Raw genomic sequence first — 21,519 nt, forward strand, 5'->3', positions numbered from 1 at the left:
AGTGTGATAGTGATATAAGTTAGGTACCCCGATGCTTTCCTCAAAGTGTGCTGCCACGGCGGTTGTTTATTCGTCTGCATCGGTTTTGTTATTTTCTAGTACTACTACTACAGAAAACATAATAAATACTGAAATACATGCCGCATTAATTCCTAGGTTGTAATGCGACGGATCCTAAGAACTAACATTAACAATTAGGTGTGCCAATTGCGTGTAGTTTTTTAGTTTGTTTTTCTATTATTTGCATTTTTTTTTCTTTAACATTGGACACTCTTTTATCTGATTTGACAAATCAAAATTTTGTATACGAAATACACAATTACGATAACAATATGCGAATACGAAACTTTCATTACTATTATAGAACAATAATAAATTAATAATCAACGTTCAATTGATATATTTAGCTGTATTCTCTCTTTTCTAATATTATTTATTTAAAAAGATACATAGTATAATCCATATTGAAGAAATTATCAATGAAAAATGATTTGGTAAAAAGGCTATTACTAAATTATACGTTTGCCTAGAGCATCATGTGACTTCCTTTTTTTTTTTTTTTTGGTAATGAGCATTTATATCGAAATCAAAACATTTTGGAATCATGATAACCAAAATTGTCAAAAATAAAATACAAATATGTTTTTTTTTTATCACATTGATAAATAATCCATTCACCAAATTTTGTAGTATTTGAAAATTGAACTAGTCATTACTTGAGTTTTATTAGCTTTTATGAGCGGTAAAATAATTATTAATTACATTAAATTTGATGAAGGGCTATTTAATTGACAGAGAACAAAATTATAGTTTTCTTTTATTTTGTTGATTTTTTTTACATTATTTGTAACAGTTTTTTTAATAAGTATTAAAGTTGGATGTTAATTACATACCTGTTTTAATTTCAATATGAGACAAAGTAGATAAATATTGCTCTAGCATGTCTATTTTATAGGACATTTTTATTAACTACATTGCTTGGAGACATCAAGCATTTATGTGATCACATCAATGCTAATACTGTATTCGTTATAGTTAGTTTTTTTATCGATGCTAACTGTTTTCATTCTTTTCAATAGCTAATTTTATTCCTGATGTTTATCATGCATTAATTTCTGTTATTATAGTTAGAATACTATAATAGACGGGGTTTATTTTGTAAATATATATCTTTTTCATGGTTTGCGTGTCCGTACAAAAAGATTTCAAAACTTTAAGGTGCATATTTGAAAAGTTTCTTCCGTGAATTTCATAGAAAAAAGAGAAGCCCAAAATTTATTGTTTCCCTGTAGAGAGCCAAAAACTTTTTGTCCCTCTCTCCTCTTTCCATCGCGGTGGCGCCATTAATGGCTTCTTGCGCTTCTCTTACTCTCGTTACCTGAAATCCTTAACCTAACTTTATTTAGACATCAGCGCAACCTTCTTTATACGAGATCTCAAAGAAATAGAAGAGTTTTTACTTTATCTTGCTAACTATCGTGGTTTCACTTCAGTACAGCGATCTGAGGTTAGTAAACTTTCTTATAATTCTGAGCCTAATTAGGTATGCTAAATAAAAGGATACTCCTTCCAATGCAGCTTGATTTAGTATAAATTGGTAGTTATTGCCTGAGATTTGCTAGTCCTTTACCACCCTAATGTGAATGTGTGAATTTGTGGGAGCAATTTCTAAATTCTTATAAAATAGTAGGTTTATTCTGATTTAAATTTTGTAAAATCTTGATCAAGAGAGGGAGTCAGGTTTGTTCCAGGGACCTTTTGTTTGACTGCTCTCCATTAGTATGAAAGCTGGAGATGTCCTTTAACAGCTAGGATGCTGCCATTTCAGCTTGTTCTGTCAATATTCCGATATTACAGCAGCACACTGAAGGGAAAATGGAGGTCTCCTACGTAATTTTTGAATGGAGATGACCTAGCTCTATAATGCCGATAATAGAGCTTTTGTTTAAAAGGAATTGAAAATTCCATTGGAAATCTACCATGTGCTAGTAGGTAGTTAACTTGAACTTGTATAAGAAAAAAAGTTTTTCCAGGAACACAGATATCTTTCTTCTTGCTAAAGTATGGCAACACCCATCTTTTATGACTAAAATATTGTTAAAAACCATCTTGATTTTGACTAATAAGTTAGAAACTTAGAATGTTGGAATTTCTGCTGTCAAGCAACCAGACCACTTATTTGAAAGTTGGATGGTAGGTACTGAAAGGGTCTGTTTTGATTTTGAGATTTATAGCAGAAAAGGTTATATATCTGATGCACTCTTTTATCTTTTAGATTGGATTCTGACTTGGGTTGCAAGGAAGGAATGTAGAAGCAAAGTATAGCTATCAGAAATAAAGATATAAAGAAATATGGAAGTAGAAAAGGCTAGTTCAAAGAGCAGTGGCTTCTTTAAAATATTTGATTGGGGTAAAAAGCCCAAAAGGAAATTGTTCGCCAGCTCACCTACCTCTGGTAAGTCTTGAAGGCAAATATTTTATTTGGGTCCTTTTAAAAATTAAAAATCACCATATACTCCTTTAGGATGAGAAATGTCACTGTACCACTATAAAATATAGGATATATCTAAGATACTCCTGTTGCAAATTTTCTTATCAATTGAAAGTACCTCTCCATTTATTACATGTGAAGAGGGCTGAAATCATGGAAGTTATGGTACAAACGAGCAGCAATGCAGGAAATGTCCGCTTTTTAAAGAAAAATCTGTACGACTTGTGTGTTCTGAATGAGCGTGGCCAGCAGCCAATGATGGTAGAAAATGATGTGGAAAACGTCCTTAGTCTCTTTAGGAATTAGACAAAAAATTGATGTTGATTTTGACCTCAAGCATGGTACCGACTAGTAAAGGTGTCTGACATGCCTTTTTTGGGCATATGGTTAGTCCATAATGGACTATCAAGTGTTTGACGATGTTGTTATTTCGCAAAGTGCCTACCTGCTTAATAAACCAGGGAAGAAAGAGGGGTATTTTGGGTTTCTCTTCATGACAGAAAGCAATGGATATATGAAGCGCATATGCAGTAAAATGTGATATTACAAGAGTTCATAGGCATGCTTACAAAATCACTGTGACCCTTCATTATTTACAGAGTGTTCGCTGTTTTATTTTGCTCTTTGTAAATTTTTAAAAAGATTGGTATTATTTTTTGTTATTTCTTTCTATAGATAAAATAACAGATGTGAAGGAAGCTATTGACAATGTATCGAGCTCAAGATCAAATGTGGTGAGCCCTTTCTCTCCATTATCTTAATTTTTCTTACCATTGAAATCTCTATGTCCCTTTTACAAAGCTACCATTATGTACCATATCGATTTGTTGTTAACTCAATAGCACTGCAACCTGTTAATCCAAATATACGGCTACTTTAAAGTTTTGTTAACTATCTTCCAAAAAAGGAAGGGTAGAAGTTAACTTGAATTTCACAGGGAACAACCTTATAGGAACCCTATTTATATTCCTGTTTATTCTAATACAATTTCATTCTTAAATTGCTTAGGTCGAAGATGATGATGCAGCAGTTATGTCGAGCATTAGAGGAACAAGTGAGTGTTCTTCTTCAGTGACTGAAGAGGAAGGAATTATGAAAAAGCCCCCAGGAGTAGTTGCTCGGCTAATGGGTTTGGATTCCATTCCCATTTCAATGCAATCTGACCCACTATCTCCTCCTTTACAGCTCTGTCTACAGAAAAGGGCTGACTTAAGGCCTCACAAGATGCCAAGTAGCCCAATTGAACAGTTTCAGACGGAGATGATACCTTCAAAAATGGGTAAAACTATACCAGTTAGGTACAAGCCTTTGTCCCCAATAAAGAGCTCAGCTTTTGTATCGGGTCGAAATGCTGCTCAGATAATGGAGGTCGCCTCAAGGATTATTGAACCAGGAATGAATTTGGCTCCAATGCGTGTTTATGATTCAGGATCACTTATCAGAGGGAACCCAAAACCTGTTAATAGAAGGCTAAGTGTTCTAGATGATGGAGGCAACTTAAATGGTGCAAAAGGAAAGAAAAAGGCAACTGTACCGATAAATCAAAGTAGGACAAATGTCATAAAAAGAGATGGCACCACAAACCCTAGCAGGACCAGTAACCCCAAAAAAACTATTCTAGTACAGAACAACAGGAAGCAAAACACTTATGGTACAAAAAATGGTACTCAAAGGTTATTGAATGGAGAGATCAGCTGTACTGGTGATGCCTCTTCTGGAAAGAACCGAGTGACCAATAATTTCAAAGGGAGTAGAGATCCCAAGATGGCCAAGAAAACCAATTCTCGCACACGGAAGTTAAGCACGATCTCAGAGGCAGGCCAAATTACAAGTGCAAGTAATAATAATTACAATAATATATTGGTGAGAAGAAGTGAGAGGCATATCAACCACAATCTAGTGGTTGAGTCACAGCTCAGAAGTTCTGCCGTTACCAAAAGAATCTGTACAAATGGTATTAATACCAGTAACATTGTATCTTTCACATTCACCTCCCCAGTAGATAAACTTCATAAACACCGGGGCTCAAAGGCAGACTTGCCTCATACGGGTGTGATAGATGGGGATTACTTGGGGATTCTGTTGGAGCAGAAGCTGAGAGAACTGACATGCGGGTCCGAGTCCCCATACAAGAGGTCACTGAACATTGGTGAAACCAGAATATGTGAATCAGGGCTATTTGGTTCTATTAAAGCTGATGCTGAGGTCTTGTTAAAAGAAGGAAAATCGTTTTCATCTAATGAGGGGCATGATATGAAGGTATTTCTGCTTGTAGTGTACTTATATTTTTCTTGAATCTGACTGAAGTTGCTTTCATCTCCTACTCTTTATAATAATTTTTCATGAAACTTTTTGCCACTTGCAAGGTGCTTGATTGAACAGTTGGGGGACTAAGTTAAAAGCTATTTGGGATGATGTCAGGATGGTTTGTGCTAAACTGAGTCCCAATTGCTATTATGAGTTTGGCAGCAAACAAATTTTGATAGGATTAAATGAGGATTTATTACACAACTAAGGGCTGAATTTTCCAGTTGAGGCATGTCTTTTATATATAAAAAAAAATGAGGATCATGTGAAGCTAACTTTGGTTGAATCAAGGATTTTTGGAGCAAACTTGTGTGCAACTTGGTTATTATTATTTTTTTTATATAAAAAGTATAAATTTGCAACTAAGGGGCCAATGTATTGTGATTACCAGTTGATCAGTTTTCTTCTTGAACTTTTCTTTTATTGCGATTGATTTTCTTATATTTTGTTAAACAGGAGAGAGAGAGAGAAAAGGAAACAAGTGTCAGCAAAAAGGAGCCTGATCAGGCAAACAATTTAAGCCCCTTTTCCACACTAGAAGCACCTCCCTCGATGGAAAGCTGTAACTCATCAGAGAGCTGGGAAAGCTCAAGAGGTACATGTATTCTGTCTGCTAGTTTCTGTCTGTGCCAGCTGTGTACAGAGCAGTGCCAAGTCGATATGCCATTTTTTTTTTTAAATAATGTTGCTTCTGGTTCTAACCATATAGGGCTACAGTATTTCAAATTTCTAACCTATTACCTATAGTACCAGAATTCAACTCGTTAACAGAGCTTTGGTTACCTGTACTAAATTGCAATGGGTCCTCTACCAGCAGTACTTGCAACAATGTAGGACAAATCTAAGAAAAGTCTTGATATGCTTTCTAGTTCTGATCAGTGTAAAATATCTTACAGTTCTATGCTTACATTCCAGGAATAAAATCATGCACGTCTTTTCGTTTCAATGAAGTCTTAGAAGTAGAAGATGAAACATCGCCATCGGAATCTGACTACTCACTTACCACAAGTACTGAATTACCTTTATCTGAGATCGCTGATAGCGCCATATCATTCGGAAACACAAATATGGATAACCCTGAATTAAACTTGATAAGAGAAATTATAAGCTCCATAAACATCACAGAAGTTTGTTGCAATGGCCTCTGCCTTGATGAATTAGAGGTGAAGGAAGAAGAAAGAGATGTCAAAATAAGCCAAAAAATGCTGCTTGGGTGCGTGCATGAGTTTCTGGAGGCAAAATGTGGATACTACTTTGGATCCGGTTACCGTCTATGGTCTCAAGGATTTTTATATATAGGGAAATTATCGGCCGAGAAATTGTTTAAAGAGGTATGGGTTGAGAAGGGGGTTGATGAGGAAGGCATGGTGGATGTGTTGGTTGATGCCGATATGAGCAGTCAATTGGGGAAGTGGGTTGATTTTGAAATTGAATCTTTCGAGGCTGGAGCCGAGATACAAAGAGAGGTTTTAGATTCCTTGATTGATGAATTGGTAGCTGACTTGTGGTAGTTTTTTTTTCTCTAGTTTCGGGTGTGTATCTTATGGGTTGACTAGTTTTTTTTAACCCCGTTTAGCTGTATATTTTATGTGCTGTTTTCTTCGACTTTTGCTATTTTGAGTCCCCCTCCGAATTCGGATCGAGTGAGGTATCGCATCTCGTAGAGTGAGATTCAAACTGTTCGTCTGAGGAGCTCTGTGAATCTAAGACAAATTCTATAAAATTTGACTTGATTAGGACCTCACTCTATCCCATGTTGACTATTGTACCGTAGAGGATATGCACCCGCCTTAATAAAGAAAGAGTAAAATATAGAAGGAAAGTAAAAGATGCACACAATAAAACTTGCACATTCGGAATCCATGACTTCTGAGTTAATTTTGGTACTGAGATATCCTTGTGAACTAAAAACATGACTTCTGAGTTACTGAGATATTTTTAATTTAAACTCGTGCGAATATAATATAATATGGTCAGGAATTTATGAATCTTTTTTTATCATTCAAATTTAGGAAAAAAAATTCCATCTGAGGTGGTCTTCTACGATAAGTATGCTAAACCAAACTATGTGCTTTTGTTTTTATTTGTGATTTATTCTCTCATTCTATGTCAAGAAATATTCAAATATTAATTCTTCATTTTGATTGCTCTTCGTATAGTATTCATTTGTAAAATTATTATCTGATTTTGATTATTATTATAATATATAAAATGTTTAAATATGTATATTGACTTCATTTATCTTATAAAATTAATTGCTCTTCGTCTATTATAATATGTAATACTATGAAGCATGAACTATTAAATAATGTTACTTTTTAGATTAGTTGTTACCTCAATTCTTCAATATTAATTATGTTGATAATTAGTAGAAATATATATAAAATTTGAAAAGAAAAAATCGCTATGTATGATAGCTACGCTATTCGCAATAGCTTTTCTTTTTTTGTCTCCTGCTATGCTGCTATAATCACTATTTATAACTTGGAAGCTGATATGAGTACCCGCGCTACAGTACCCGCACCTAAACTGCCATAACTATTTGTGGGGACCAAACTGCTATAACTGCACTTAAGATCTGTAACTTTATTTTAAAATATTAATAGTCAAATCTTGAAGTATATAGTTTAAAGAACACAAGTATTTATATCTATATAGTAAACAATGTAAATGATAAATTAATTATTTTTAAATAATCGTACCCGCACTTTTTTTTGAAATTTCTGATGTCGTACCCGCATTTAAACTACCATAATTGCTTGTGGAGACCGCAACCGTTCTAGATCCATAACTTTTTTTTAATATTAATAGTCAAATCTTGAAGTATATAGTTCAAAGAACACAAGTATTTATATCTATATAGTAAACAACGTTGTAATTTTTACATAACTGCTTGTGGAGACCTAAACTGCCATAATATTGTAATTGGATCCCTTCTTTTTTTACATATGACACTGAAAGTATTAATATCTAAGTATTGAAAGTATTTACATCTATGCACTGAAATATTTATTTTTATGAGGTCAACTATTTTTGTTAGAGAAATGTTGACGCGGAATTAGTGCCGAGGCTTTGAAAGGGTGCTGCTGAAATTTTAGAATAATAATTAGTTAAGACTATATAATATCTTTTTAGAATAATAATTAGTGGACACAATATAATTAGTTGGGACCATAATACATTATTCCTCTAAATGCAGTTACTGTAGCGCGGGTACTGTAGCGCGGGTACAGAAATAATTATTCTTATAACTTTGGTAACAACATGGCATTAATTTTTTTTTTGTAAAACTGATATTGTTTTTCGAAAATGTTGAAGCATAGCAAGAATATTATGAAGCACAGCGTTTGTCCGTAGTTTTTTTTTTTTTTTTTTTAACTGTAAACCTATATAGTTTAGTTTAGTCAGTAAAAATTTGGAAAAATAAATCTACAAATAATTATTTTTAAAATAGTCATTTTTTAAAAATTTAGAAGTGAAATTTTCTGTCAATAATATTATTTACAAGAATAATTATTTTTTAAACCATCATTTGCTCTAGTGATAAAAGACAATGTCTTCTTGAGTGAGAGGTCGTAGATTTGAAACCCCAATGAGAGAAACAATAGTAGATATTAAATAGTTGGATAGTTTGACCTTCAATCTTTACTAAAAAATATATATATTTTTTAAAATTTATTAAATTATATTTTTAAATGAAAATGTTAATTACAAATCAAGAACGAAAAATAAAATTTCGAACAGATGTTATGCTTCATAGCGTCCTTGTTATATTTTGAGATTTTTCGAAAAAAAAATCTCACTTTTTAAATATAAACTTCAAATTTTGTAGATAAATTTTTTTTGGATGGCCGCTGTGCTTCCCTGCTATGTTCGAGATTTTCGAAAAACTGTAATATTTAGATTTATTTTTTCAATGTTACAGATAAAAACATCGGATGCGATCAAGAGCCATTCGTAGTTAATCTTACTTTCTGGATCAGGTATACATCTCAATTTTTTAGGACATTGAAATTTGAAGTTTTTTTAACAGATAAAAAGTTATGTTTAAGTTGAATACTTTCATTAATTTAGTTTCTTAATTATAGAAAATTATGAGAGAAATGAAGTACCAAGTGTTGTCATTTTCAGAAGACGGTGGAATGCCTAATTGTACAAGTCAGAAACCACAATTTACAGGCGTTCATTGCAACCATGTGTTGATGGTGTGTTGTCAAAGAAAGATAAATTCGAAAAAAATATGCAAGTCCATTTTATAGTGTGGTGAATGATCTCAACACATGGTCTTATCAATTCTACAGCTTTAACAACACTCAAGAGTCAAGATTGACCACTAGACACCATAGTGACAAGATATCCGAATTATACCCGTTTAATTCTTTTTTGGGGTGATGCCGAACCGAACACCAAATTATTCGATTAACCGAACTTTGACCGAATTAAACCCGAATAATTCCCGAATTTTACGAATTATTCACGAATTATTCACAAATTTTTCCTGAATTTTTCCAAGAACAATTATTTTTTTGGTTTTTTATTTTTTTGCTCCCTTGTAGGACTGAGATTTCTGATCCGGATAATTCCGAATCATTTCCGAATTATACCCGAATTATACCCGAATCACGAATTTTTGATCTCGCCGAACCGAACCCGAATAATTCATTTGTCACTATGCTAGACACCGGATCACCTATAGTCAAACCGGACCCAACGAAATAATTATTTGCCCGTTATTAAATTAATTTAAATAAATAAAAAATTTATTCATTATCAATCAATTTTAAAAGATAAGTGTAGAATTGACAATCTTTTTGTTTTTTGTTTTTTTTTTCTGAATTTTTTTTTTCTTTAGAAATCATTAAAAATTTCTACTACTAGAATAGACAAACTTAATACTCGATAACAGGAATGAATAGAAGAATATTTTTACCTGAACCGGATGTAACCATCTTTTCCTTTTCTTTTATTTCTTTAAAAAAGAACAGTGTTCTAAATAGTCTATAACGAAGCTATAGTAGTTTTGGACCTAAAAAGTTAAGTTACAGAATAAAATTGTGCTAATCAAGTTATGACCGCTATAACAATAATAACGGTCCGCTATGTTACATGGGCTTATTATTATTACTATTTTGCAATTTAAACGAGTTTTAAAGTCCAAACCAAAAATTAAATTACATGGACTTTTTTTTTAAAATTTAAGAAGCTATATCAATAAATTTGAATATTGTGCATTGGGCTATATCAATTAAATTATTTGTATCATGTATTGTGCATTGGACTCTCTAGAAATTAAAATAAAATCTAGTCCGGAGATAATATTAGAACTCTTTAGAAATTAAAATAAAATCTAGTCCGGAGATAATATTAGAACTTCTTAATCAATTTGGTTTTTTTTTTTCATGGGACTCTAGATAATGTTTATTATTAGTAAAAATACAAAATATAATTTTTAAAAAGAAAAAAATATTATGTATAATAACTTTCACTGTAACTGCGTTATTCAGTAATTTTTTTTTTTAATCTGCTATGTGACTGTAAACGCTATTTAGAACCTTAATAATTTTTTTTTTCCTGCTGCCCTTCCCTCATTCAAAAGGAAGTCGCTCAAAAAGCAGTGCCTAAGTGCAGGGACGAAAGCACGAGAGAGATATATGGGTGGTAACGGCGGAGATGCGGCGGCGGGAAGCCCGAGTTCGACGGGAAATGGCGGAGGAAAGAGGGGAAGAGATCCAGAAGATGAGGTTTACCTTGACAACCTCCACTCTAGCAAACGATATCTTAGCGAGGTCCTTTTTTTTTCTCCCTTGCAATGGATAACTTCTTCTTGTACAGTTATACGGTTGTACCTAATACTAGTAATAGTTACCTGCCATGAGTTCTGGTAATTGACCAGTCAGAAGAATTTAGCAGATTTTATTGGACTGATTCAACATTGCATTTTCATTATAATGTCAGGCTTATTCTAGTATACTTGTGTGAGATCTTAATTCTTCTGTTAATTTATCTTAATTGTTTTTTCAGTTTATTATTTCTTTTTTTGAATCTTGATCACACCCTAAGTGGAAGTGTGAGTTCCAAAATTCTGTTATTATTAGCATAATTTGTCATATGATAATAATTAGTTTTATGGATCTTATGACTAAATTCTAGCATAATTGCTCAATGTGTTTTTTTCCCCCAATACTCAGCTAAAATTTGATCCTGCCTAAAAGCTTGAATAATCACCGAAAACTTCTAGGGGGTATTGTAAAATTGACATCTTGATAACAAGGCAGATTCAGTGTGATCAATGGGGTCAATTGACCCCCTTATTTTTGGAAAGAGTTCATATAAATGCTATTTTAGAGTTTTAAGAAATAAATGCTAGAGATATCCTAGTTCTGATGCCAAAATGTGTTGCATTTTTCTGTATTTGACCCCCATGCTCCTAAAGTATAAATTTAAACCCACAATATTAGAACTCTTAATCATTGAACCAAAAGTGTAATTTCTCCCTCTGCCTGTACCTGTCTGGTTGGTTTGGTACAACCCCGGGAGTATCTGGGAGTAAGCTGGTATGATATGGAAATCAGATATATAATGCCTCAAATAAAAATAAAAATCCTTATCATTATTCAGTACAAGGTCATTTTTGTATTTTCCAGATTATGGCTACCAGTCTAAATGGGCTGTCTTTCGGTGACACAATTGAGGAAGGCCTTATGGAATCCCCGGCTCGATCAGAAAACCTCTTATATCTCAGGTTTGTTTATTTTTTTCTTATCTCAACTTCATTACCTATTCATTTTTCTGGTGCTACTTTCTGTAATTTACTTTTCATGAAATGCAATTTGTAGTATTCCACTAGATGGTAATGAACAAATCACAAATTCACTCTTTTTATATTCATTAATTTAGTATAATTAAAAATGTTGTGCTCGGTTTTATGACAGTCCTTTAGCCAAAAGAGAAAGATTTATACAAAAAGGAACTTCAAATTCTATATATAACAAAAATCTTCATTTTAGGGATGAAATTGCTTCACAATACTCACCTATGTCAGAAGATTCTGACGAGTGCCGATTCTATGATCCTACCTCAGCAAGCTCTCATAACCCAACTCAAGTTCATGTAGATACCAGTTGTAGTAGTCCCAGTTCACCTCACCGGTACCAGAAAGTAGTTACTGGCAACTCCACTTCTACCTCCAGTTGCAGTGCATATCCACTTCCATGCAACTCACTTTCTACTGTCATCTGTTCACCAACTCGCCGTGGGAGCCATGAGTCAGAAGGTCGGTTCCCTTCCTCTCCTAATGACATGTGCCATGTGGCAGATCTAAGAAAAACCGCATTGCTGAGGTCAGTGCAGATGCGAGCCCAACCCCAAGCAACTAATGAATCGCATCTAAATCAGGGGCAGGAGATTGGTGAGAGCTCTGAACTGGAGGCGTCCAGTGAAAAATGTCAAGAGTATGAACCTGGATATAGGGGCCAAGAAAGTGAAGATGATGGTATCTGAGCATACCAAACCCAGATAATACTAGTGTGGTGGAGAGAAAATTATAAAAAGTAAAGAAGAGTGGACATTTTTGCGTTATCCATGAGAGAAATGTGTCATCATTTGGAATGGAGGTGTTTAAGTGAAAGTTGCGACTAGGTTGTGACCAATAACAACGCAGTTACTTGAAGACGGAGAAGAGGTGATTTTTTGAAGGAAGGTCTCTTTGTTTTTTCTAATTAAATTGGCTCTTCTGTACTGGTATGGCTACTGGTACTAGAAGAGATACTGTTAATACTGTACCTGTTCAATGAAGAGGGGGCTTGTGGAATCAACCACAGTACAAATGTACAATTTACACAAAACCTATCTACAAGAAAGAGGTAGAAATCATTTTACTTGGTGATACTTCCAATGTTCGGTAGTGTATAACTTTTTGAGTGAATAAAATTTTTTTTTTAGTGAAGGTATTGTATAACTTGAGTAACACCATTCTATTAGATTAATGGTGCTAACTCGATATTGTTTTTTTCTGAAATGTCTTAAAAAATTTATGTACTTCTATAATATTCTTTTTGTCTATTTTATTCGTTCTTTTTATTTGATCTGTAAGAATTCATAGTGATTTGAATTTTTGCTTTTGAACTTGAATTGTGAAGCACTTTTGACTCATCTGAGCCTGAATCAAAGGTAAACAATTTCGCTGTTGCATGTTAACTTTGTTTGTGGTTCTTATATATGTGCATCTCTTTTAAAATAATAAGATTGTAAGATTGTTTCTTCAAAAAAAAAAAAGATTATAAGATTGCATTATATATGTTGTGTTGGCGTGGATCTTGTAACAAAAAGAAAAAAAAAAAATCCTTATTCTGTATCCGGTGCAAGTGTCAAGCACAATTATCAAATGGCTCAACCTCCCCATGAGATACATAAACTTTTGCACACACCTATCGCGCCAATCACTGGCTCTTTTTGAATTCTGATGCTGTAACAATGACAGTGAGGAAGAGTTTCCAGTTCATAACCTTTTTCTAGAAAATTGATTAAATATATGGTAATTTTAGTTCAATTTCAATGGTGAAAACCCGAGCAGGACTAACCAACTCTTAGTGACAACCTTTTTCTGGGTTTCTACTTGAATCGACCAAATAAAAAAAATCAGATGGATCACATTACTATCAAGCAGATGTTGTTTAGTCAATGCCATGCAATTACCTGACTGTACACCCATGTGTATATATGAGCAATTCTTTTCTTTCTTATGCATCAATAACTTGTTAGCGTCGATCCGGTTGAAGTACTTTCACTAATTAACTGTCCAATAAGGAACCTTGCTATGCTAATCATAAAAGAGTACCTCTCGATTTAGAATAGGCAGCTCCGATCGAGCCACCTTAATTGTTTGATATTATGCCAGAATAAGAGATAGAATACTTTCAGTTAGACCAAAGTTTTTTCAGAGCCTGTGTAGAGTGAGGAATGTTAAAATGCATCATTGGTTCAAACAGTGGATTTATGTTCTCAAAGTTATATTCTCACAACTTTATTTATGTTCTCAAAGTTCAATCGATTCAAACTGCACAGTATGATCTATATATTAAAATGTGCTTAGAAACCAAATTTTATCTTATATGAAAAAAATTATTATTTTTTTACTTCAGAACCATTCAAAAACAATATTTTGTACCTATCTAAATAAATAGTAAAAAAATTCTAAAAAATATAATTTGATCTCTAAGCACATTTTAATATGGATATCATGTTGTGTGGTTCGAATCGACAGTTTTTTTTTTAGTAAAAGTTGAAGGTCAAGCCACCCAACTATTTAATACATTTGTTATTATAACAAATGATTTCCCTCATCCGGGTTTCGAACCCATGATCTCTCATATAGAGACCATGTTCGAATCGACTGTTTGAACTTTGAAAACATAAGAGAAGTGAAATATGGTTGAGATACAAAACTAATGGTGTATTTTAATTATACTCATGTATGGTATGCAGTGTTTTAATATTCGGTTTATATGCAGTATGTGGCCGCATATGCGGATTTTTATGCGGACTTATATATGTGGATTTTAAATGAAAATTCATATATTATAAACAAATATACAGTAATATGTGGTATAAACCACTGTTAATATACTCTAAACCGGTATTTTTATTACTGTTAATATACTCTAAACCGGTAATATGTGGTATAAACCACTGTTAATATACTATAAACCGGTATTTTTATCACTGTTAATATACTCTAAACCTGTAATATGCTTTGAACCGCATATTCGGACTGAATATAGATTTTCTATTCGAATTGCAACCGAATAGGCTGAATATTACTACATTGATGGTATGTTTGATTGCAATATTATAATAGTTAGAATAGCAAAATTGATGTTTGTCTTATTAGAATAGCTTGTTCTAACTTTTTGTAAGAATAACTTATTCTAGCTATTCTAACTCAATCAAACACCGAATAGGCGAATAGCTTGTTATCGAGAATAGTCTATTATCATTGCAACCAAACATACCCAGATTATAGGGGTTCGCTTTAAAATTTGTGCAACCATAAATAAACAGTCCAGATCTGAATTCATTATACCCAGCGGGCAGCCGTGTTATCCTAAGAAAAACCGCCCGATTCTGAACAGGCAGTTCCGATCATACACCTCTTCAATTATTTTCAAATTAATTGAGAAAACAATTTAAAAATCAAAAGAATTGAAAAACAATTATGTATAATTTAAATATCATTTGATTTTACAAAATAATGATCAGTAATAAATGGAGAAAAGTACATATTTATTTGGGAGGGGTGTTCCGAGAATCGAACTCGGGACCTCTCGCACCCGAAGCGAGAATCATACCACTAGACCAAACACCCAATTTTGTAATCCTAATTTTTACTAATTATACAACTTTGTTGGCACAACCCTCTATGAAACGCAAATTCTCTCCGTCAAGAAACGAAAGGAAATTCGCGTTATTCCTCCGCTGATTGGAAACCAGCGAACAGAACGAATAGATTTCAATCAGCGGTATTTGTTGAGAAGTAATTGCGGAGGTGCAAAGTAAATTGACGTCTCTGTCCTCGTCTTCCTCCCTCCAGTTCTAGTGAAAGAGCGTGAAGACCGTCGGTGGCTGTAAGAGCTCCGATAAGGTCAGGCTCAGCCTTCTCTTCTGCTCTATACTCTCAGTTCCCTTTTTGGTTTACCTTCTCTATCATGCAGTTTTGATCCCTTTCTGAACTGAAACCCTAGTTAGGTTTTGAGTGGCAGCTCTTGTAAATAGAATGAAGGTTGTGAGTGTTCTTGAGACTCTTACAATGAGTTCCTTATCTTCTAAAGTTGATTCTTATCAAGGAATTTCATTCTGAATCAAATCTATTCACCTGGCAATCTATGGAGATTTTGTTTTGGTTGTTTGCAACTTTTAGATAGGTTTAGCAGAGCGATAATTTCTACTGATTTTCAGTCCAATTTGTGGTTTTATTGGCTGTGGTTTTAAGTCTTATCATTAAATTTAAATTTCAGGTCTTGAGAGTTTGTTTAATTACACCGACAATACAATTGAAGACCAAGAAAAATAAAAAATTCACTTTGTATGGAAAACTACATACTTGGCTCTGATCAGTGCATAACTAATAACTAATAAATCTGTTTTGGGCTGGTTATACCATGTAGCATGGGACCATTTCTCTAGTTTAATGTACTTGATTCATCATGATCTATTGTAGATAGCTTAAATTTCATTGGAGAACAGAACTAAGGAAGAGATGCCAAGTAATGTGAGTTCTTTTTTAATTTATTTCTTGTTTTTGCTGCTGCTGCTGCTGTTAGTATTTGTTGTTGCTATTGGAATTGTTTGTGTTACCATCATTTTTTTTTATGTGTTTGTTTAGTTCGTTCAGTACTTCAGTATCAAGAATCTTATTTTGATCATTAAAAAATCACAAGATGCATAATAAATTTGAAATCATTGTAAGATGGTCATATGTTATTTCCTGCTTCATAATTATTGAATTTCAGGATACAAGAAAGAATTTAATATTTCATTTCAACTGAAAAATGAAAACAATAATAATTGTTTGTCCCTTCTTTATCTATTGTTTAGCCTGTAGGTGTTGACAACACCTTTAGAAAAAAGTTCGACAGAGAAGAGTATTTACAGCGAGCTCGTGAGCGAGAGCAAGAAAGGGTACATTCAAATTGTTATTTTATTTTCACCATTTACTTAAATTCTTCTATAGAGGTTGTATACTTTGCTAATTTTTTTTATCATTATTTATTTATTTGTTTTGAATTTGATAGGATGATGATGAGCATCATAGGTCAAAAGGTTAGTAGCTGGTTTATCCCATCCTACTTCTGTTGTATTAATCTTATGAAATATTTTCAGTTTTCTACAATGAGAATTTTGATATGATCCTTGCTCTGCCCTTTCTCAACTTTTGGGTGGCATATACAAGGGAAAGGGCCTCTTGTGCAAAGGAAACCTTTGAAACAGAGAGATTATGAAATAGACCTTGAATCTCGTCTCGGCAAGACTCAGGTTGGTTCATTATTTCCTCGCATCTGGCAAAATATTCAGCATTTTGTTATTTTGTTATTTTTGAATGTGTACTAAAAGCAATCATCTCTTGTTCTCTCTTCTGTAGGTTGTGACTCCAATTGCTCCACTTAGCCAACAGGTTTGTCCTTGATTTGATTCTAACCTATATCTAGATATTCTATTTGAATTATTTTGCTAAGCTTAAAACTACAAATTGAATTTCTATATCCAAATATGTGGTAATATGTTTTCCACTAAAGATGTCACACAAACATTTGTAATATTCACATTATCTTTTTCAACTTTCCATGGTGTTGTGGAAAATGAAATAGCAGTTAAGAATTAGTGAATTACACATTAATTGGTACAAAGTTCTTACATTGCTAGAAGTGCAACATATTGCTTTAAAGTTTAGAGCCTTATTATATATAGTGAGTATGCACTTGGTCAACCAAATAAGAGTATTTATTTTTTACTTGAATAATTGAATATTCTTGGATATTTGATAGGCCGGATATTACTGCTCGGTTTGTGAGTGCGTAGTAAAAGATTCAGCCAACTATCTTGACCACATCAATGGGAAAAAGCGTATGATTTATTAATTTATTTATTTTCATACTTTTATTCCGTCTATTATTTAGATTTCGAATTTATGTTTCTGACCGATTTATAATACAGATCAGAGAGCTTTGGGCATGTCAATGCGCGTTGAAAGGGCATCTCTTGAACAGGTACCTCATTTCAACTTGCTTTCATATGGTACAAAATGCTTAATTTTTTACAAGGTCTTGCGCACAAACCACTCAAAACTCCAAGAAAATGGAAAAAATGAAATGAGTATTGATAGTAATAACCAAGAAGTTCGATTTAAGTCGATCAGTACTTCAGTAGTCAAACTGATATTCAGTGCAGTTGGTATTTAGTTGGTATACAGGAAGAGTTGCTTTTGGCCTTCAATAATTGAGAGAAAAAGAACTATGTTAGCAGCTTTCTGTTTTATGTGCTTTAGTTTGTTGGGTATATGTGTCAATTGGTATGCTGGTACAGCTCGCTTTAGTTTGTTTCTAGTTCTTTTTGTCATATGTTTAGCTCACTATTAGGTTGTATTGGTTTCTTGTACCTGTTTTTTGTTTCGATAAAAATAGATGCTGGTGTGCAACCACTTTCCTAGAAAAAATGAAGAAATGAGATAAAAAATGCCATATAAAATTGATGTATGAATAGGAAGAGATTTTTTGTGCTTCTTAACCTTCTTTAATAAACCAAGTAATTTATAATTCTGTGCTGCCTTTTGTTCTCAAATAGCATATTTTATTTGTAGGTGCAACAGAGATTTGAGTCGCTTAAGAAGCGCAAACCTGCTGGTACTTTCAGTGAGAAAGGTAAGCAATTACATTTACCGAATACCTGTATTCCTATACCATTACTAGCACTACTTGGTTCAGTACCAAGTCATTTGCTAAAATTAATTAAAGGGTTGTGCAATTGGGCACCAAGCAAGCTGAGCAACATTGTTAAGTAGTATTCTGTGTAGCCAAAATCATTTGGTATTATAGTACCAGTGTTAGCATCCTTTGTTTTACTTTTAAAAGAACTTAAGGATGTTTGCATATCATGCCATAGTTGTTACATTTTCTTTTCTTATGTTATGGCAAAGATATACATGTAATAGAAATTTCTCTATTGTGAAAGATTTGGATGAAAGGATACAAAAACAACAGGAAGAGGAGGAAGAAAGAAAGCGGCTCAAAAGGGAAAGGAAGAAAGAAAAGAAGGTAAAAAGCTCTCTCAAGTTTTGCACATCACTTTTTTTTTTGAAAACTTGGTAGTAGCTACCAAGGTTCGTGAGGGGGAATCGAACTCTCGACCTTTGGGTATAACAACTCTAGGACATTTTCCTAGCCAATTGTACTACCTCCCCTTTCTCTTGCACATCACTTTTGAAACCCCAATTTTACCACAAGCAAGAAGTTCATGCATACTCCTATTGACTCATGAAAATCTTTATTTATGAAAAGCATTTGCCTCTGTTTCACATTATGTCACTTCATGAACAGAGGGAATAGTGGGTTTTGAGGTGTCGCATTATATCACTGTCATTATACTGTTGGTCCTGTTTTTGTTTTTGAAGAAACCAAAGCAGGTGTTGTGATAAAATATTCCATGCTGTACAATGGATTAGAGTTAGAGCATGGAATTTCCATGCTGTAAAGAATTAGAGGCCTTATGTTGAGCTTTGTAGGGTCAAGCATAGAAATTTTCATGTCTTAGTACATAAAATAAAATTGATGATTTGTTGGGTATAGGAGAAAGAGAAAGCAGCAGTGGAAGAGCAAGAGGATGTGGATCCTGATATTGCAGCTATGATGGGTTTTGGTGGTTTTTCTTCTTCCAAAAAATAAAAAAAAAATGTTTTAAGATTTCAATTAACTTTGTTCCCCTCGAACTTCAAATAGTAGGTATTTTATGTACCAAGGACGTTGGCTTCTAATTCCCCTGGTGTTCGCTCTCAATCTTTCTATTTAATTTTTGTCCTTCACTGGTTTAAACATGTGGTTGTTAGTAAATCTCCGAGTTCTTTAACTGATGGACTCGAAGACGTTTAATATTTGTTTTTTTAAACAGAAAACATCACCACCAAGCAGAATACAACAGGGGAAAACTGCCTTGTTGAAAACAATATCGTCTCATCTCATAGAAGGTTGATATCTGGAAATATTTGTTTAATCAAATAACAATTGTATTCTAAGAATTTTTAAGAATATCCGAATGAGCTTAATTTTTTTGGAGGTTGCAACTATACTACGAAGGAATTCAGTACATTGTGCGCTAACAGTAGTCAATCGTCACATTTTGCATTCACTTCTACGTTTTTTGATATCACATTCAACTCTTCATTGGCACAGCAACACAATTTTAAGATGTATACAGACTGTTTCTCATTTCTACATCTTAGATCCTGCGTTAACCTCTGGAACGCTGTCCCATAAAAAGTTACTTGAAAGATTAACTTAAACCAAAACTTTATCAAAGAAAAAACAGACGCCGCAGAAAAGTACGTCATTCGATGATCTGGACAAGGTTTCAAACCCATTGCCTGATAGGGAACCATTACATACCATGATTATAGTTCGTGTTCTACTTTCCCCTTTAACTCATGTTTTAAGTTTATTAAATTTTAACTATGTACAACCTAACAACAAAACACCAGCAAGTAACACACCACTCAATAAAAAGAAAGGAAAAGACCTTTGGCAAAATAAATGAAATGATTTGGAATATGACAATAATGAATGGACAATCAGACTTAGCCAACAACAATGATGATAAAAAACTAAGCTGTTCATATTTTTGTCTCGGTTTCCAAATGATGAAATTGAATGTCCGGGTGAATATGTACGTGAAGACCATCAATGCCGTTGTTTCCTCAGATGGCGAATTTAAAACAAATTTCTATTTCTGCATCACAAAAATTAGTAGGATACCTCATTACCTTTTTCATGATAAACCCATACCAAATGGATCAAGTGGCAATAGATATGCAAGATCATGTTCAACTACACAAGCTGCAGGCATGCATGTTCTTGAGGCATGTTCTTGCGTCTTGTCAGTAGGTATTTCATCTTTAATCATAGCCGTTGAATTTTCTTGCATCCTGCTACAAGAAAATTTATCTTTAATATTATCTTTAAAACATGGTGATGTCCCATGAGTTGGAAATTCATATTTAATACTATCTTGCAAATGTGGGAGCATCCTATCGCTAGACCAAGTAAATTGTTTGATATCATTCTTGAAAGTTTCATGTTCAAGAGGAACACAAAAATACGCCGACAAAATGGGTAAAAAAGAGCTCGGACAAAATAAATCAAAACCAAAAGAACCATTATAGAAAATTAGCACGCCGATAGGATACGCGGTAGACACACAGTTCCACCTCTCATAAACCAAGTCTCCATTTGAAGCTAACAAAGGCAGATCAAAAATAGTTTTCTCCACCTTGCAATTCGATCTTTGTAGCAATTCTCTTCCAACCATATCCGTGTTTCTAACTTCAAAAATAATGTATGTTGGTAGGATAGAGTCAGGAACATTCGCAAATAAGACAAAATTTTGCCATGGTTCACTAGGCAGATTGATTGAAGCAGGGTACACCAGACTCACCATATTTCGACTCCGGGAGAAAGGATTGGAGTTCCTTTTGGTTGGAGATATAGATACTAAATACCGATACCGCAACGACGCACTTAGCAGTTCAGAAATAAAATATTTGATTAAATATATCAAATTTCCAATCAGTTATAGCAAAATCTAAGTAAGTATTTCGATAAGAATAGGCAGCATCTAATTTATTAAAGGGCAAAAATAGCCTGGTTGTTAATTCAGTCTCTCTTTTTATATATATATATATAAAAACAAACAAACTAGTATAACTTCGTACGTAATCTTTCTCAATCTCAATTTGAGAAAAGACCAGAGATAGTTCTGCACCTCCTTTTTGTTTCTTTTTCTTATGAACAATTCTTAGATATGAAAGAGTATCTTTTCCCTTTGTAAATAATTTTCTTATATCAATGAATTGTCAGGAACATTGATTCCTGACCTTCAAAAAAAGAAAGAGTATCTTTTCCCAGCTCAATATACTGAAATTGTCACTCGCAAGTCGGACATTTTTCAGGGGGCGCCTTCAT

The 21,519-nt window shown here is 33.5% G+C and overlaps 3 protein-coding genes and 1 non-coding gene across 5 annotated transcripts; 3 read left to right on the top strand and 1 right to left on the bottom strand.

Moving 5' to 3' along the window:
• Nucleotides 1–1,287: 1,287 nt before the first annotated feature.
• LOC144544127 (uncharacterized) lies at nt 1,288–6,377 on the top strand. Of its 2 annotated transcripts, none has more exons than XM_078292534.1 (6): nt 1,288–1,507; nt 2,276–2,455; nt 3,167–3,225; nt 3,500–4,750; nt 5,255–5,393; nt 5,714–6,377. In XM_078292534.1, the coding sequence occupies exons 2-6, from the start codon at nt 2,353–2,355 to the stop codon at nt 6,307–6,309; spliced, it is 2,148 nt and encodes a 715-aa protein (XP_078148660.1). In that variant the 5' UTR covers nt 1,288–1,507; nt 2,276–2,352; the 3' UTR covers nt 6,310–6,377. The 2 variants fall into 2 exon arrangements, with proteins under 2 accessions (XP_078148660.1, XP_078148666.1); XM_078292540.1 differs by having other exon boundaries at nt 3,167–3,222.
• Nucleotides 6,378–10,364: 3,987 nt separating this feature from the next.
• Nucleotides 10,365–12,862, top strand: LOC144544143 (pollen-specific LRR extensin-like protein). Its single transcript, XM_078292546.1, has 4 exons — nt 10,365–10,584; nt 11,443–11,540; nt 11,806–12,698; nt 12,745–12,862. The coding sequence occupies exons 1-3, from the start codon at nt 10,450–10,452 to the stop codon at nt 12,296–12,298; spliced, it is 726 nt and encodes a 241-aa protein (XP_078148672.1). The 5' UTR covers nt 10,365–10,449; the 3' UTR covers nt 12,299–12,698; nt 12,745–12,862.
• Nucleotides 12,863–15,089: 2,227 nt separating this feature from the next.
• Nucleotides 15,090–15,161, bottom strand: TRNAP-CGG (transfer RNA proline (anticodon CGG)). The gene has a single exon. It is a non-coding gene; the product is annotated as a tRNA-Pro (tRNA).
• Nucleotides 15,162–15,238: 77 nt separating this feature from the next.
• On the top strand, nt 15,239–19,407 carry LOC144544148 (C2H2 and C2HC zinc fingers superfamily protein). The gene is made up of 11 exons (XM_078292561.1): nt 15,239–15,437; nt 16,014–16,064; nt 16,391–16,474; nt 16,588–16,615; nt 16,746–16,828; nt 16,935–16,967; nt 17,338–17,416; nt 17,507–17,559; nt 18,150–18,210; nt 18,521–18,603; nt 19,135–19,407. The coding sequence occupies exons 2-11, from the start codon at nt 16,053–16,055 to the stop codon at nt 19,228–19,230; spliced, it is 612 nt and encodes a 203-aa protein (XP_078148687.1). The 5' UTR covers nt 15,239–15,437; nt 16,014–16,052; the 3' UTR covers nt 19,231–19,407.
• The last annotated feature ends 2,112 nt before the right edge of the window (nt 19,408–21,519 follow it).

The sequence above is a fragment of the Carex rostrata genome, chromosome 2 (genome assembly GCF_964058835.1).
Source record: "Carex rostrata chromosome 2, lpCarRost1.2, whole genome shotgun sequence".
Classification (NCBI taxonomy): domain Eukaryota; kingdom Viridiplantae; phylum Streptophyta; class Magnoliopsida; order Poales; family Cyperaceae; genus Carex; species Carex rostrata.

Coding starts and splice junctions, on each gene's coding strand:
- LOC144544127 (XM_078292534.1), top strand. CDS start 2,353: ATGGAAGTAGAAAAGGCTAGTTCAAAGAGCAGTGGCTTCTTTAAAATA. Junction 4,751..5,254: donor ATGAGGGGCATGATATGAAG/GTATTTCTGCTT, acceptor TTTGTTAAACAG/GAGAGAGAGAGAGAAAAGGA. Junction 5,394..5,713: donor GAGCTGGGAAAGCTCAAGAG/GTACATGTATTC, acceptor CTTACATTCCAG/GAATAAAATCATGCACGTCT.
- LOC144544143 (XM_078292546.1), top strand. CDS start 10,450: ATGGGTGGTAACGGCGGAGATGCGGCGGCGGGAAGCCCGAGTTCGACG. Junction 10,585..11,442: donor GCAAACGATATCTTAGCGAG/GTCCTTTTTTTT, acceptor TGTATTTTCCAG/ATTATGGCTACCAGTCTAAA. Junction 11,541..11,805: donor GAAAACCTCTTATATCTCAG/GTTTGTTTATTT, acceptor TCTTCATTTTAG/GGATGAAATTGCTTCACAAT.
- LOC144544148 (XM_078292561.1), top strand. Junction 16,475..16,587: donor GTGAGCGAGAGCAAGAAAGG/GTACATTCAAAT, acceptor TGAATTTGATAG/GATGATGATGAGCATCATAG. Junction 17,560..18,149: donor AAAGGGCATCTCTTGAACAG/GTACCTCATTTC, acceptor TTTTATTTGTAG/GTGCAACAGAGATTTGAGTC.